This window comes from Schistocerca serialis, chromosome 2, assembly GCF_023864345.2.
Source record: "Schistocerca serialis cubense isolate TAMUIC-IGC-003099 chromosome 2, iqSchSeri2.2, whole genome shotgun sequence".
Classification (NCBI taxonomy): Eukaryota; Metazoa; Arthropoda; class Insecta; order Orthoptera; family Acrididae; genus Schistocerca; species Schistocerca serialis.
Genome location: NC_064639.1, coordinates 303,961,685 through 303,978,137, shown reverse-complemented (window position 1 = coordinate 303,978,137; position 16,453 = coordinate 303,961,685). Strand labels below are relative to the sequence as shown.

Here is a 16,453-nt window from a genome sequence, read left to right as displayed (position 1 = left end):
TGGTGACGATTAAGCTCCTGCTTGCTCTGAATTATCTGATTTCACGTTTGTACTTAAATTGTTCCCATGTGTTCATACCATATTTTCACTTGGATCTTTTAATCAATGTTAACACGTTCGTTATTCTTAGCAATTCAGTGACTAATTCAGTTCTTAAATTAACTTTTTCCCATTTTAATTAAATTGGATGGCGACCCAGAAAAATTTTGTGGCACACGAAACTTACAGTAGACTGCGGAGTTCCACATTGGCAAACTTCCCCCAATTTCTGTCGGTAAATTACTCTCCAGATAGCCGTTGACCGATTAATAACATAGGCCAACGAAATTTTTTTTTAAAAACTTTTTTTACTTTGATAACTGATCTTTATAGATTTTTATGTGCTGAATTCAATTCTAGCCTTATTTTTTTTGTATCACCCATTGTTTTCGAGCAATATGCTTTTTATTATATAGTATAAAAATCCTATGCTATACGGTAAACGGGGAAATTAATGAAACGCTTTGTTACAACATAAGCGTGGTTTGTATTTACAGTAAGCTACTTAAAACAATGGTATCTATTAATGTAGGTTTCACTTGACAGCCGGAATTGGTTTGTATTTTCTTTCTCTTTTTTCTTTGCATCTTCTTACGTAGCTTTTTCTACGGTGAGTCGCCGGCTGAACTTCTCGGTGAAGTGACCAATAGTAGTTCTCTCATTATGTTGGTGTTCCAGCGGCCTTGGTAGCGTTTTTCCATCACTTTAATGTCCTGGTGAAAACGCTCTCCTTGCTCTTCTCTAACATCTCCCATATTCTCCGCGAAGTAATCAAGGTGACTGTTCAAAAAGTGAACTTTCAGGTTCATTAAACATCCTAAAGTTTTAAACTTCTGTAACATTGTAGCTGTAATAGAAACATATTCTGTGTCTTTTACATGTCCTAAGAACTTTGTAACGACTTGCTTGAATGATACTCATGCTTCTTTTTCATTTAAGGTCATTGTGGATTCAAAGTTTTCTAAAGTCAGATCCGACAAAGACGCCTTCTTTTAGTTTAGCTTCTGAAAGGTGTGGAAATTTTTGGTAGAAATACTTAAAACGTGGTCCATCTTCAGGCAAAGCCTCTCCAACCTGTTCAATAGGCCTAACTTTATATGTACGGGTGGTAGGAGAACGGTTTTTTGGATATACAAAGTTTTTGCGTATAATTTTCTTCTCACCAGGTTTTAAAGACTCCCTCACAGGCCAGTTCTTTCTGCACCAGTCTTGATCCCAAGCCCTACTGTCCCATTCACACAAGAAACAGGGAAATTTGATAAAGCCACCTTCCTGACAAAGGAGCATGCATGTTACTTTTAGATCGCCACATACCATCTAACCTTGAGCAGAATAGCCTATTTTATTTAGCACTATTTCTAGGTTTTCATAGCTTTCTTTCATATGTACAGAATGTCCAGCAGGTATAGATGCATACAGTTACCATTGTGTAATAAAACAGCCTTCTTTTTGTATTCAATACCAAACTCATTCATCAGACCGGGAATGTCTGAGCAGTACAGTAAATCATCTTCTTGTTGAAAAAACTTGGAAAATTGCTGCTCTCTCTTTCTATACATGTATATGCTGGTTCCAACTGCCAATAAGTTTTAATCTAGAGCCAAGCAATTCAGCTTTTTCTTTCGTTAAGCCAAGATCCCTAACCAAATCGTTAAGCTCGGTCTGAGTAAACAATTTGGGCTCTAGACTTTCTGTATTACAATGGAATTCATCATCATCCTGTTCATCTAAATCACATTGTACATTAGAAAATACTTCTGTTGTAACAGAATTTAAATCATCTTCTACACCATGCCCTATTGGTCGGATGGCGGACGGAAGGTTAGGGTAGCTTATTACCTTCTTGTTTTTCGAATTATGAACAGTAATATCAACACTGCAAAAGTAGCAATCATCGGAATGATTTCTTGGCTCCCTCCATATCATAGGAACAGCAAATCTAAAGGCTTTTTTCTCCTTTTTGGGCCATTTTCCTAGATCTTCAACACACACATAACATACCTTTTGCGGCGCCCAAGATTTATCTTGATCACCAAGTTTAGATCCAAAGTATGATAGATAAACCTTTTTCAAAAAGTCTGTAATGTTTCTTCGGTGTTTTTTAATCACAAATTCACCACAGATACTACAAAAACTGTCAGCAGAGTTTTGCAATCACGATTAGACATCGTACTGAGCACATGTACAGGAAACGGGAAAGCGAGATTAGGTTGACAGTAAACAAAACATCTATCAATACAAAAACAGAATCGGCTTTTTTTGCCAGCAAATGTTTTTCAGCAGTGCTACCAACGTCATCTACATTCATTACATCTAGTTTTTAAATTATTTTAACTATATAAAAGCTATTAAATTCATTAAAAATCGCTTAATTTAATAAATTCAACTTTAAATATGAAGAAATGGAGGGTGGTACAGTTTTTTAAGTATCATATTTGGATTTCCCACCCTAAAAAAAATAAGAATAAGGTATTTTCAGCAAAAAAGTTTGTCATCGTTAGCCTGTGTAACCATTTAATGTCGGGGCTCGATGATGTAGAGCGTGAGTATACTGCGATTTCAGTCGCTATATAATGTGAAAAGGAAAGCAAAAGAAAGCCGCAGTGAGCTAAAAGTGGCCTGGAGGGCGTTCTACACGGGCCCATACTAACATGTTAAAAGAATTTGCGCCAGAGCCAGGTAACTATCGGAATTTTTTACTGATGAACGAAGAACCTTTTAACGAACTGATGAATTTCGTTACATATTATGCACGCAGAAAAGATAACGTTTATATACACGTGGGATTTTCCTTTCCACAATGCTGGAAGCGATCTAAAAACCTAAAGAGTAGGATACATTATTGTAGAGGATTGATAGAAGTGCTGTTATGTATTTCTGCAAAAATAGTTCATGCATCAGAAACGAACAAATAAGCACGTGCAATGTCATTTCCCTGCATTTTAACACTTCTACCGAGTGCTTCTGTAGCTAATTAGCGAATAAATACTGAAGCTTTTTCCCTGAGTGCGCTTCAGAAGGTGATTACTTTTAATTTGTATTTGCTGATGTATTGATATTTACATGGCGTCGCTGTATCAGTACACGTCCGCAAATCAGGAAATCTCATCAGGAAGTCCCGTGTAGAGCGCAGTATCGTCCTAACACGGTTCAATACATTGCGCTGTACAGGGTGTCCCTACAAACATATTCACTCTTTTACACCTCCTAAGAACTGGTGAACCTTGAGCAAAGAAAGTTCATTCTGAAGCGCTACTGGAAGACGGAGACTGAAGTGGAAAGACAGTTCAGAACGAAGTTTCAACGACGTAACACCAACGCGACTCACAATTACACGCTTGCGAAAGAAGTTTGACGAACTAGGAACTGTCCAGAATGCCCACAAGAACCATTCGTGAAGACGACGTTCATCCACCGGCCCGCAAGAGAAAGAGTAGTCATGGTAAAGTGTCGATAGTTTCCTAGGAATTCTGTGCAGCAAGCGGCTCACGAGACATGAGGTCCAGTAACTAGCGTCCACCGGAGTTTGAATCGCACCCAATGGAAAAATTTTATTCCTAGATTACTCCACGTTCTGAATGAGCGAAGGGTTGTATTTCGTGAGTGGCACGATGGAAGATGTGCACAATACAAACAATTCCCATATATGGTTGTTTGAAGAGACCATTTCTACGATAAACAGTTCAATCAGACGTCGCATTTGTACCTACTGCACAGCTGAGAATCATCACGTGACGGTGGGACACCATGTGGACCTACCAGGTGTTACAGTGTGGTGTGATTTATCAGCGTTTGATATGATTGGACCTTTCTTTTTTGAGCAAACAGTGGCTGGCGAAAATAGTTGAACTTACTACACGAATACGTCATGCCACGGAGCGAAGAGTTGTTTCGGGTTGGAGAACGGTATTTCCAGCAGTATGGAGCACCTCCGCACTTTACATTTGTGGCCATATTGCGCTGCTGAATCTCAGGGATACACCGTCCGTCCAAAATTTATGATACTGATGTATGAACGATATCAGGGTAGTTACTAAGCTGATAGCTTGAAATATCATCTGTAAACAGCAAATGTGCATACGACCAGTCATTTGTGAGCGGTAATATTAAGTAGTGGACGTGCGGCCGTAATGTTGTGTCACAAATCTCGATGGAGCATTATCTCTAAATCTCGTGTTCGGACATTCTCCAGAATATTTTGAGGGTGAGGAAAGTGTGTGCAAAGTCCGTCCCACACACATTTACACGCGAGCATAAACAACGACGCGTGGACGCCTGCCGCGACTTGATTGAAATTCAAAACGCAAACTTTTTTTTTTTTTTTTTTTTTTTTTTTTTTGCGCCGGTGACGAGACACAGTGTTATCAGTATGAACCTACAACATAACGACAAAGTGCAGATATTTACTCGAAGGAACAACTCTTTCACGACATAACCGACATTCAAGCCATTGCGACGCGCGAGTTAAACAACATCCAAAAAGAGGGACGTTTCTGAAAGTTCACACGATTGTGTGAACGTTCTGTGCGTTATGTTCATGTAAGTGGAAGGGGGGGAGGGAGGGAAGACTATGTAGAACTCCCGAAACATTGCAGCCACTAACTTAACTTTTCTCTGTTAGTTATTAAACCAGTCTCGAAAAATTTTGGGCTGATGGGTTGTTTTTGGTTGTCATTCACGAGAGAGACCCATAAAATACTTTTCTTTCTTTCTTTCTTTCTTTCCTGGGCCTTTGTTCTGCTGCAACGCGGGGTCGGCTTTGTTATGGCGGATTTGGCGGTGTTAATTGCAGAGGGTGGCCGGACGCCCCTCCTGCCGCCACCCCGAACCCCCCAGGGACGGAATTAGTGTACCCCAGCTGTCTGTGTCTAGTGTAAGTCATGAAACAGTGCGAACGTTTTCAAATGTCTGTTAGTCGTGTGACTGAGGCGGAACTGGGGGACCAGCCCAGTATTCACCTAGTGGGATGTGGAAAACAGCCTAAAAACCACATCCAGGCTGGCCGGCATACCGGCCCCCGTCGTTAATCCGCCTACCCGAGTCCAGGAAGCAGTGCGTTAGCGCTCTCGGCTACCCTGGCGGGTAGAAACCCATAAAATACTGACAACGAATATTTTATATATAATAAGACGCTTAACAATCCAGTGTTGTTATTTCACACAGAAATAAGCAAACTGCGGTAAGGTATTTTCCGAACGTGAAGTTACGCTATTGCCTGCTCACGTACAGTGTCTAATAAATTACCCCAACTTACTTTCATGTAGTTCTGTATGTTTCACTGGAACTACTGTAGATTCTGTCTTGCCTTTAGTGTCAAGTGTATTACTGTTCGGTAAGTGGACACTATGCCTTAGATTCCTCGGCTAACCTATTTCAAGCACGTCGCTCACATTAGGAACAGTACATAACACGACTTTTAGCATTCCTACTTAGGAACGAGTAATATAAACAATCACATAATTTCATTGATATTCTTTGTCGTAATATGGTCCGTCATCGTTGGACATAAAAATATATCGAACGAATATTCCTTGTAGAACAGAACTACCTGCCTCAGAGCCTCAGCTTTGTGCACAACATCTTCTTAATAACATGTTTCGAAAACCGGACATGCACCACTGTTTATATTAGCCTCACTTATTTCTCTTACACCACTGGATGGGAAAAATAAAAGGATTACGAAGCTACCGTCCGTTTCTTTCCTGACTGCTAGAAGACCTGAGCAAATGTTCCGTCGTTAAGGATTTCCTTGATGAGGAGGCAGTTAAACACCAGACGTTATTTACGCGCCTTGTGTTTACCAGGTGTATCATAAACAAGGAGCAGTGATCTATTTTCACACAACCGGCAATAATTAAAGTAGATTACGTTTCAATGTCATATATCATGCTGGATTACTGGCAAATAGTATGTGTCGATTTTTCATTTCACACAACACAATACATAAACGGTGAATACTACAGGTACCAACGAAAAGTGCGAGCAGAAGACAATGAAACAAGCAAATAATCCTAGTAAGCTTAGCACTGGAAACCGTGTGTCTCCCTAATACGACTACTACAACTGAGTAGACGAACACGTTATACCAGCGCCCCTAAGGATCCAACTGCAGTTGCGCACTTCAGGACACACACATTACCACATGTGTCTCACGTTGGTACAGTTCATGTGAAGGCAGGCTACACATCTCCTCAACGATGCTACTACACACTAAAAACAATCCGAGACGTGTTCCGAATGCATTGACGAGCGTTCACTATGAATTCCGCAGTTCACCGATACCGTCAACAGAGCTGGAATCCATCAAAGATTTTCAAAACCCCGAACAAAATAGAAGAAGCAATGGGTTCAAATAGTTGACCTGTGGGACCATGGTATTGGTTAAACCCGCTCGATACACTTGTTGTCGGTACGCTATTTACCAGTTCTTAGCTATCTGGAATGATGATAAAAGGTCATAAACGTAGCCTTCGGCATTGTCGGTGTTGTAATAAAGGCATGACTGCACTTGCACCTATGTCGTATTGGGGAAACTATAGGGTTCTGAAACTACGTTTATTAGGGTTATTTGGTTCTTTCATTATTATTTTCTTCTGGGCGAGCCTCGCAGCCTCCATAAATGCGAAGAACGGCTTTATTCCACCAGGCGTTCAAAAATTTGATTTGTACTACTAGTTTCGAACAGTGCCCATTCTCAAGCGCATCTAAAAATGCGACACACCATAAAAAACAGAAGAGAGCTAAAAATGGAAGTCATACAATTGCACTGAATGTACCGTTAAACAAACATAGCAGTTACCTACGTAACAGATGTAGACACGTCATTGCCGTTTCGTAAGCTATGTATGAGTGTCGAATCTCAAAACTAATATCTTAGTACATAAAATTGAAGAATGTGTGAAATTAACCTATTTCTTTATCGTAAAACGAAGTGTTTACAAGTACAGCACATCACAACATGGAGAACATACGTCATAAATCAAGAGTGTGTAGAACAGGCTTGTTGGGTCTCATAGATAACCGATGGTATTACAGAGAATAATTAAGGTAAACTAGTAACAGGTATAATTTCAAACATTCCTCACCTTTATGTACTAAAACATTAGTTTTGGGATTCGAGACTATATACGTGCATACCAATACTGTACCGAATATACGGTATCACTTAACAATTTAATATCTTTAAAGCTATACTAGGTATTGACAAATCGTTTGGAACATGTGATAACTCAACTCGAAGTTTTGTCTCCTCATTTATACACATTAATGTATGAACCCTTAGTGGCACGGATACTGTCTAGTCGGAATTCCGTTTCTCTCCACGTACGATTAAAGATATCCACCTTGACATGTTCGAATGAATTGGTAATGCGTGTCTTCAAGTCCTGTAGGTCTCTGACATTGGTACGGGAACATTAGATCCTTTACAAAACCTCAAAGGAAGAAGGCAGTGGTGCAATACCAGGGGAACTGGCGGTCATAGAATTCGACTATCTCATCCAGTACACCTATCCGGAAACTTTTCATCTAAAAATTGATGGACATCAGAAACAGTGAGGTGGTGCCCAATCCTGCTGGAATATGATATCAGGTTGCAGGTGTTCCACTCATGGCACAGGAAACTCTTGTAACGTATACTGGTAAATATCATCGTTGGCGGCAGACTCGATGAAAAAGACTGGACCAATGATTTATTTATGCATCAATCCACACCAAACATTGGGCTTTGGATTGTCTCTTTCCACCTCTACTGTGTCTGCACATTTCGCGCCTTTATTTAGTTGAGGGAACATCGATTGTGGTGTGTGCGTCTAGAAGGTGAAAGACGGGTGGAAGACACGTCTACTGGTCCTCTAGACATGAGAAACACCTTAGTTGACTTTGTAAATTATAGGGATGATTTGGAATCTGTTACATCACCGTCATTCGTATTCACGAGTGGAAATATCAGATGCCTCCATTTTTTTTCGAGTTCTCATGTAAAGATTTTCGCAGGCAGGATAAGTTTCTAGTTACTCAGTGGTTTACAGCACACTCCACTTCGCTAAAGTATAGGGTTTGTAGAGAAATAGTATCCAGTCTACATCTTCGGAATTATGTTGCATGAGCGATCGGTAGAATACTGCTGTGTGCTTGATATCGAGAAATACAGCGAAAATGGTATAATATTATGGCAAACCATGCAAAAATACATGTGTTCTTGTAAATCCAGAGTCTGGAGATGAGTGTAGAAAAGCAGACAAACAAGCAGGCCCGGACCAGAAACAGTAACGTGTTTGTCGAGGGGAAACAAGCCCGAAAATATCTAGTGCTGCAAGGAGTATATACGGTGCTGTCTGTCTTCGCGGTTTATGTATGAGTGTCTGATGGTCGATAGCTACGCAAATGACGTATAAGGGACGATTTTTGTGTGGCACAGGGTACGAATTGTATGTTTACTACATCGACACGGTACGCGGTAATTTATTGCAGGGTTGGAGATCGGTTTCACGCTCTAATATTCAAGCTCCTGTCCTCAGTGGTAGAGCAGTCTTTCCATATTTGACGATATGTAGAGGCACTTTACAGGGTTTAATTGTCGATGCAATATGGCGATCTGTTTAAAATAGTTTTTTGCCACTGAAAGTCTCATCTGCAGAAAGAAAAACAGGCGGATGGTGCTTCCACACCGGCGGCATCAGTAATTCAGTGGGTAAATTCGATAAGAGCCAATCATGATGCTCGATTCAATCACAAGACATCCTTTGTGCTGAGACAAAGGAGTCTCTACATAGCAGTTAGAATGTTTGTGTATGTTGATAGCAGGACTTAACGATTTCCAGGAAAGGTAACACATGATGGGCAGGCTGCCACGTTAGAACCATCAGGAGGAATGCATTTGTCGTTATTCTGGGCTATTTTCGTAAACAGATTCTATTAGGGCAAGAATTTCCATGTAGAGAATCTGAGACATCACAAAAGCTCCTACAAAAGTGAGCATTAACTATTTCTGGGACACTACACAATTCCCGAGAGGTCGACTTGGCTCTTATTTTACATAGCCATGTAACATCAGTATAACATTGAGAACCTTTTAGATGGTGAGTTGCCACCCAAACATTTCGTGTGATACGTCAGCCACGCTGGGGAGGTGAGCACACATGCATGGCTAAATGCAGCTCATATGTCCTGCTAGGATCGCTACAGAGAAAGCAGCCTACGCTATTCTGGAACAGATTTATATAGCAACAGCTGTGATGTCAGTATCCACAGGTATCACATGCATGCGCGGCCCAGAGGATGACTTGGCGCTTATTAAGACAGACATGTGACGTCAGTATAACACTTGAAGAACTTTAACTGTAGACGTGACTTTCACATGCCGTGGCAGTGGCATGAGAGTGATGGCTCGCGCTGGCTTACGTATGGGGGTGGCTCGTGGCGGCATCGACACATGCGCGCCTTTGGAGAGTCTGATATGTTGACGATTGTTTGAAAGCATTTTTACGTGCAAAGAACGTTTGTGGACAACATTATTTCCGGCTGTATAAGCATTGTGAGCGCGTTGGCAGAGCATTATATACGAATTATTTCAGTGATTTATGAGTAGTTTACAGGTCTGCACATCAGTGCACTGCATTATTTCAGTGATTTGCAAGTAGTTTGCAGGTGTCTAAGCTGTGTACTGCAATATTTTGACAATTTATGAGTTGATATCGTGTCTGCAAATCAGTGTACTGCATTATTTATGAGTAGTTTCCATGTCTGTGTGCTGTGTAGTGCATTATTTAGGTAATTTAGGAGTTGTTTGTGTGTCTGCAGAGCGTTTTACTTGCGTTATTTCGTTAATTGACGAGTAGTTTGCAGGTCTGTAGGCTGTGTGGTGTGACCCCAAGCATGTGAGAGCATGTGTTTTGTATCAGTGTGATAAATATACTATCTCAAATCTGTCCCTAAATAAATTATTCCAAAATAAATGAAGTACACTCCTTCCTCTCTGCAGCAGCCCAGCGCAGGCGGAGTCATTTTCCCGACATTTTCCCCTCCAGGCCACCATCTTGGATTACGTCACAAGAGGGACGATAGCACCCTCTGGTGGCAGTACTGTGTACTAGGTCAGTTGGACTCCAGACCTCGTGGTGGGGACACAGCATGGCTGTACTGCCTCAAATTGTTTAAATAAAGACTGCCTGCAAAATAAAAGACTTATATCTATCCTATCCAGAACAGGCTGAGACCTTTTTCCACTAATTCCTAGGAAGAGGTGAAAGTTGGATGACTTAGATTAGTGGAGGTAGCTCGATTGCCCTTTTTTGCCGCAAATTTCTTAGTTTAGTGGAGGTAGCCTTCATATGTTGCATTGTCCTGATGGAATTTGAACTTCCTCCCAATTTCTGGGGGAGGGGAGGGAATTTACCAGAGGGGGAGAGGTTAATTAATTGATCAATTTAATTAAATAGTCAATCACATTGATAAGTGTGACAGGGGCTATTCCAACAACGCAGATCTGAAAGTGTACCTGTAGCAGTAGGGCGGAGGGGGAAGGGGAGGGGGGGGGGAACAATAGGTTAAATGTCTGTCATTCAAAAGGAAGGATCCTTTTAGCAGAGCAATAGGTTATGTCAAGAATGAGACTTTCACTCTGCAGCGGAGTGTGCGCTGATATGAAACTTCCTGACATTAAAACTGTGTGCCGGACCGAGACTCGAACTCGGGACCTTGGTAGAGCACTTGCCCGCAAAAGGCAAAGGTCCCGAGTTCGAGTCTCAGTCCGGCACACAGTTTTAATCTGTCAGGAAGTTTCAATAGGTTATGTATCTTCAATCACAGGAGAACAATAGGTTTTCCCCTGAGTGCATACCAGCCCCTGACATAGGCAACCTGCACTAACAAAATGGACTGATGCCCCCATGTCTGCCTACTGATGGTATCCGGCTAGGAGTCTTGTTAAGAAACAAACATGTTACACTGGTTCATGATACATACTGTTGACAACAGTAATGTTAATTTTATGTTTTTCATTGTTTTGGCTCTCGGTTCGAGCCTATAGAGCCATCTCAAAAGATGAAACGAGAATGTGTTTTTAAGCGACTTTTGACAATACAAAGCTAAGTCCGACACAACACCCAGCCACCAATCGGAAAAAAATCTCAGACCCCACCGCGAATCGAACCTGGGCCCTCGTCTGTATGCAATCTGCCACACTGACCCCGCAGCTACGGAGACGGGCAGCAGTGTACACGCTTCGCCCTCAAGCTTGCATGCAGTGCTGCTCAGGTCTGTCTAGGGCTAATTTTTTCCGGCAGTGGTAGTCTTACGTTAACAGCAGCGTCCATTGATTTACTGATGAAGAGACGGCCAATACGTACGTACCTCGTGTGTGGATTCAGTGAATGCTGTAGGAAGAGCGGCACAACGGCGCTATGCTGAGCTGTTCACGCACCGACGGCAACCACGTCACACTACTCTTGCATCTGCCTGAGGGTTGTGGCGTGACCTTAATTTGTGCTGTACGTTTTTGGCGATTGTATACTATAAGCATTTTCACTGTTGCAAAAGTATTTTCACAGGAACAAATCTAACTACGGTAATGAACGGAGTAAACAACGATTACATTATTCCTCTGTAACGAGCCACAGGGGACCACGTGTCCCTTACAGGAAAATACTCAGAAAAATGTACAGGTTGATTATAACTGAACTGCAGCTACTGACGGAGGTCCAGCTGTAGTTATCCTATGGCAGCCCATAAACATGTCAACGCGGAACCGATTTATGCTGGAAAAAAATTAATAACAATTTTGGCCACCTGATGCAATTCTAGCGCTCTACAGCACCTAGTCTGGAGCCATGGTAAACACCCAATGTAAGCTGCGGTTAATAATAAAACAAACATTACGCCCTGCTCACTTGTTTGACCTTTTCTTCCCACGTTCCATTTCTAATCCATTACATGTAGAAAAAATTCTGTGCGTCTTTCTCGGATTCGCAGAGCCAGATTTCCACCTAGTTGTCAAAACTGAAAATAATTTTTTTTTTTCCTGTGCAAATCGATTCTGCATTAACGCATCAGAACATCTACCAAGTTCCGCTGCCATATAATAGTTACCTGTACCTCTGTGAGTGCACCGTAACTGTAACCATACTTTGGCTTCACGCTGTGTATACATTATGTGATCAAAAGTATCCAGACACCTGGCTGAAAATGACAAACAAGTTCGTGGCGCCCTCCATCGGTAATGCTGGAATTCAGTATGGTATTGGCCCACCTTTAGCCTTGATGACAGCTTCCACTCTTGCAGGCATACGTTCAATCGGGTACTGGAAAGTTTCTTGGAGAATGGCTGCCCATTCTTCACAGAGTGCTGCATGAGGAGAGGTATCCATCTCGTTCGGTGATGCCTGGCACGAGGTGGGCGTTCCACAGGCCGTGTATTATGAATAGGTGCTCAATCATATTGAAAGATGCAATCGCAATCCCCGAATTGTTCTTCAACAGTGGCAAATAGGAAGATGCTTAAAACATCAATGTAGACCTGTGCTGTGATAGTGCCATGCAAAACAACAAGGGGTGTAAGCCCCCTCCATGAAAAACACGACCACTCCATTACACCACCGCCTCCGAATTTTACTGTTGGCACTACACACGCTGGCAGATGACGTTCACTGGGCATTCGCCATACCCACACCCTGCCATCGGATCGCCACATTGTGTACCGTGATAAGCCACTCCTCACAGCGTTTTTCCACTGTTCAATCGTCCAATGTTTACGCTCCTTACTCCAAGCGAGGCGTCGTTTGGCATTTACCAGCGAGATGTGTGGCTTATGAGCAGCCGCTCGACCATGAAATCTAAGTTTTCTCACCTCCCACCTGTCATAGTACTTGCAGTGGATCCTGATGCAGTTTGGAATTCGCGTGTGATGGTCTGGATAGATGTCTGCCTATTACACATTTCGATCCTCTACAACTGTCGGCGCTCTCTGTCAGTCAGCAGACGAGGTCGACCTGTACGCTTTTGTGCTGTACGTGTACCTTCACATTTGCACTTCACTATCACATCGGAAACAGTGGACCTAAGGATGTTTAGGAGTGTGGAAATCTTGCGTACAGACGTATGACACAAGTGACACCCAAACAACTGACCGCGTTCGAAGTCCGTGATTCCGTGGAGCGCCCTATTCTGCTCTCTCACTATGTCTAATGACTACTGAGGTCGCTGATACAGAGTACCTGGCAGTAATATGAAATATTTCTTGGAAAATGGCTGCCTATTCTTCACAGAGTGCTGCACTGAGGAGAGGTATCCATCTCGTTCGGTGAGGCCTGGCACGAGGTGGGCGTTCCACAGGCCGTGTATTATGAACAGGTGCTCAATCATATTGAAAGATGCAATTGCAATCCCCGAATTGTTCTTCAACAGTGGGAAGCAGGAAAAACGTATGTTTTCGGGGCGTGTCCGGATACTTTTGATCACATGGTGTATTCCGTCATCGGTCTACCACGATTCGCTTTCCTGTTCCACACCCTTTATCGCGGAGTAGCACTTGCAGCCAACATTCTCGTCTGTTTATTTGTTGGATGTATAACCCCAAGTTACAAGATTTTGTAATAAAAGGCACACGCGCACCCAAGTGAATGTTCACCTGCCTACGTACTGGTTGTCTCGAAGCATAACTATCCGTCAGGAAACCGACCTTAACACTAACAATAATACAAATGGCATAATACTTATTTAAACTTGTCGTGTAATGGACAGAAGTTAGTTGTTTTCACTAAAACATTTCAGAGTAAGGTGTTAAGTAATTTTCTAATTGGTTCTCATCGTCGATCTATTTCAATGATCCGAAACAGATTAAATTTGTGGTAGTAAATGCAATAATGATGTAATTCAATTATATTTCTACAGCCGATGCAAATATTTCTTTTATTTTCACCAACCTTAAAAAAGCCAATGTCTATAATTATTGCTGCTTGCTATGTATAAGTGCACCGTTTATAATCACCAAACGTAATTAAATTTGCTCCATCCATTGGAAAACATAAAAAAAATTACCACCACATAAATGGTTTGCCCGAAGTGCGCCCAATGCAGGACATAAGAGAATCAAGGTCATGAAAAGAAACCCCGTGATACGTTCAGGTTCAAATTTAGAACCTATAAGAGAGCACGTACGGGTGTGCACTGATATCAAAAAGTCATGATTGGAATTTGAATCATTACTTTCGGTTTGTGATATATGTTCTTTGTAGAAATTGAAAGATTAGTGAAGCTGAGTGCTTTTAATTACGTTTTGCACTTTGCTTTGCTCACAGAAAGAGGATATTTTTATGTCTTTCTGCTTTCTAGGCCACAACCAGCAATCACCGGAAGCTGTGGAGATCACGCTGGGAGAAAACCAACGGAAACTGCTGTGCGGGAGTGGAAGAGATAAACGTGAACTGAAGACGCGATACTGTGACTCGCTAAAAACTGAAGCGTCAATTCAAGGAATGGCTTGGCTGGACAGTAATTCGTACTACCAGGGAGTATCTCTGGTTACGTAGGTGGGAGACAGCGTGTGGAGAGGAGTCTCACGTTGTTGATCGCTACAGAAGAAACCTCGCTAACGTACGACAAATGAGGTAATAACACTTTATCCCTGTAGTACCACTGAAACAAACTCACGATATCTCCGCGTCACCAACGAAATGCACTAAAGCTCTTGTTGTGCCGCAGGAAGCAATGCATTTGACCGTAAATCACACTGACGAGTTTTTAACATTATTAACAGGCAGTCAATGCAATTGAAAGTGCATTCTACCCCTTTATTCGCATTTTAAAAATCATACAAGTCTTCCTCTCACGGAAAATGAAGAAAAAATAGAATAAAAATATGCTATGTTGTCAAAAAATAAGGAAGTTCTCATTTCTGCTCTTTGACCTTTCGAACAGGCCTTTCATAACGTCGAGGGAGTCAATTAGGTGTCCTCAGCTGGAGAAAACTTTTTTAATGGCATCTACAGGAAAGTCTGTTAATAACGGTAGAAAGCTTATCACCGTAGACGTATCAACGATCTGATCAGAAGAGCAAGTTAGGAGCGTCGCGCTAGTGAATCTGCTGGAAAAAACTAATTCTTTGCTACCGACTTGCTTTAGCAGTGGTGTCGATTATGTCTAAAAGCACCAGAAAGTACATATTTCCACTACAATATGTACCGCTGTAGCTGCAATTTGATCTTTCCTATGCTTTCTTGCATCGGACCTTCCATGTAAGTCTAGTGAAGGAGTAGACGGCAGTGTAAGTTTGACCTCTCGGACACAGCGAACCCGGACTAGACAGAATACCTGGCAATATTCAGATGGTTCAAATGGCTCTAAGCACTATGGGACTTAACAAAAAATGGTGGAAATGGCTCTGAGCACTATGGGACTTAACTTCTGAGGTCATCAGTCCCCTAGAACTTTAGAACTACTTAAATTTAACTAACCTAAGGACATCACACACATCCATGCCCGGGGTAGGATTCGAACCTGCGACCGTAGCAGCCGCGCTGTTCCGGACTGAAGCGCCCAGAACTGCTCGGTCACAACGGCCGGCTCCATTGGCAATATTCAACAACGTGAATACGCGATCAGGAGTACCTTGGCTCAGAACCCGACTATCTGGATTTACGTCCGGTTTTCCTTGAATCTGCCTGGCCACGGTGGTCCAGGCGCTCCAAGACGGGACTGCACTGGAAAGGAACCGGAGAGCCACACTTGTTTACCACCTGCCTGCTTCCAGGACCACGCCAAAATAGATCCTTCAGCTACGCGGCGGACGCACATGCCTACTACCACCATTACGGTAAAATTCAGCTTGCCTCTTGACTACTAAAAGCCAGTCTCACGTTTATAAATGGACTCCATACTGGACTTGAGGTCAAACTTGTCACTTTTTGAAACCAGAGGAAAAATAAAACAAACTATAATTTAAACATTTTTGAAAGGTGACAATCAACAGCCGTCAGGTAATGTATAAAATGCATGTTTGACCATCGCCCGCTTTTATTTTAAACCCAAACATCGACCGGTTTCAGTCATGGGCCATCCTCACGGATAATGCTAAAAATGGTTTAAGCTTCAACACTACATTTGTCATTAATTAAACAGTGTATAGAGCATATCATGAATATCAAAATACGATACAGGACTTTTAGAAGCAAACTTATTAATAACAAGTGTACTAAGAGCAGTAAACGATTCAAATGCTTTTTCCATTTTTAATGTCTCATTAATTTAATATCTCATTAGTTGATAAACAGTCGTTTTTACATGACTGAGGAACAGGCGATGTCAAAACTGTTACCATGGTTGTTTGCTATGGACTCCAAACGCTAGGACAATACTTTGCAAATGTTACACTGGCATCTCATCAGCAATAACAAATGGGCGCACAGATTCAGTTTTTGAC

At 41.9% G+C, this 16,453-nt stretch overlaps 1 protein-coding gene across 2 annotated transcripts in view; it reads left to right on the top strand.

Moving 5' to 3' along the window:
- Positions 1-14,765, top strand: part of LOC126457074 (uncharacterized) — a 104,743-nt gene extending 89,978 nt beyond the window's left edge. For both annotated transcript variants that reach the window (XM_050093073.1, XM_050093074.1), the window contains exon 3: positions 14,368-14,765. In XM_050093073.1, the coding sequence (XP_049949030.1) occupies positions 14,368-14,564 (197 nt within the window). In that variant the 3' untranslated portion in view covers positions 14,565-14,765. The remainder of the gene's footprint in view (positions 1-14,367) is intronic.
- The last annotated feature ends 1,688 nt before the right edge of the window (positions 14,766-16,453 follow it).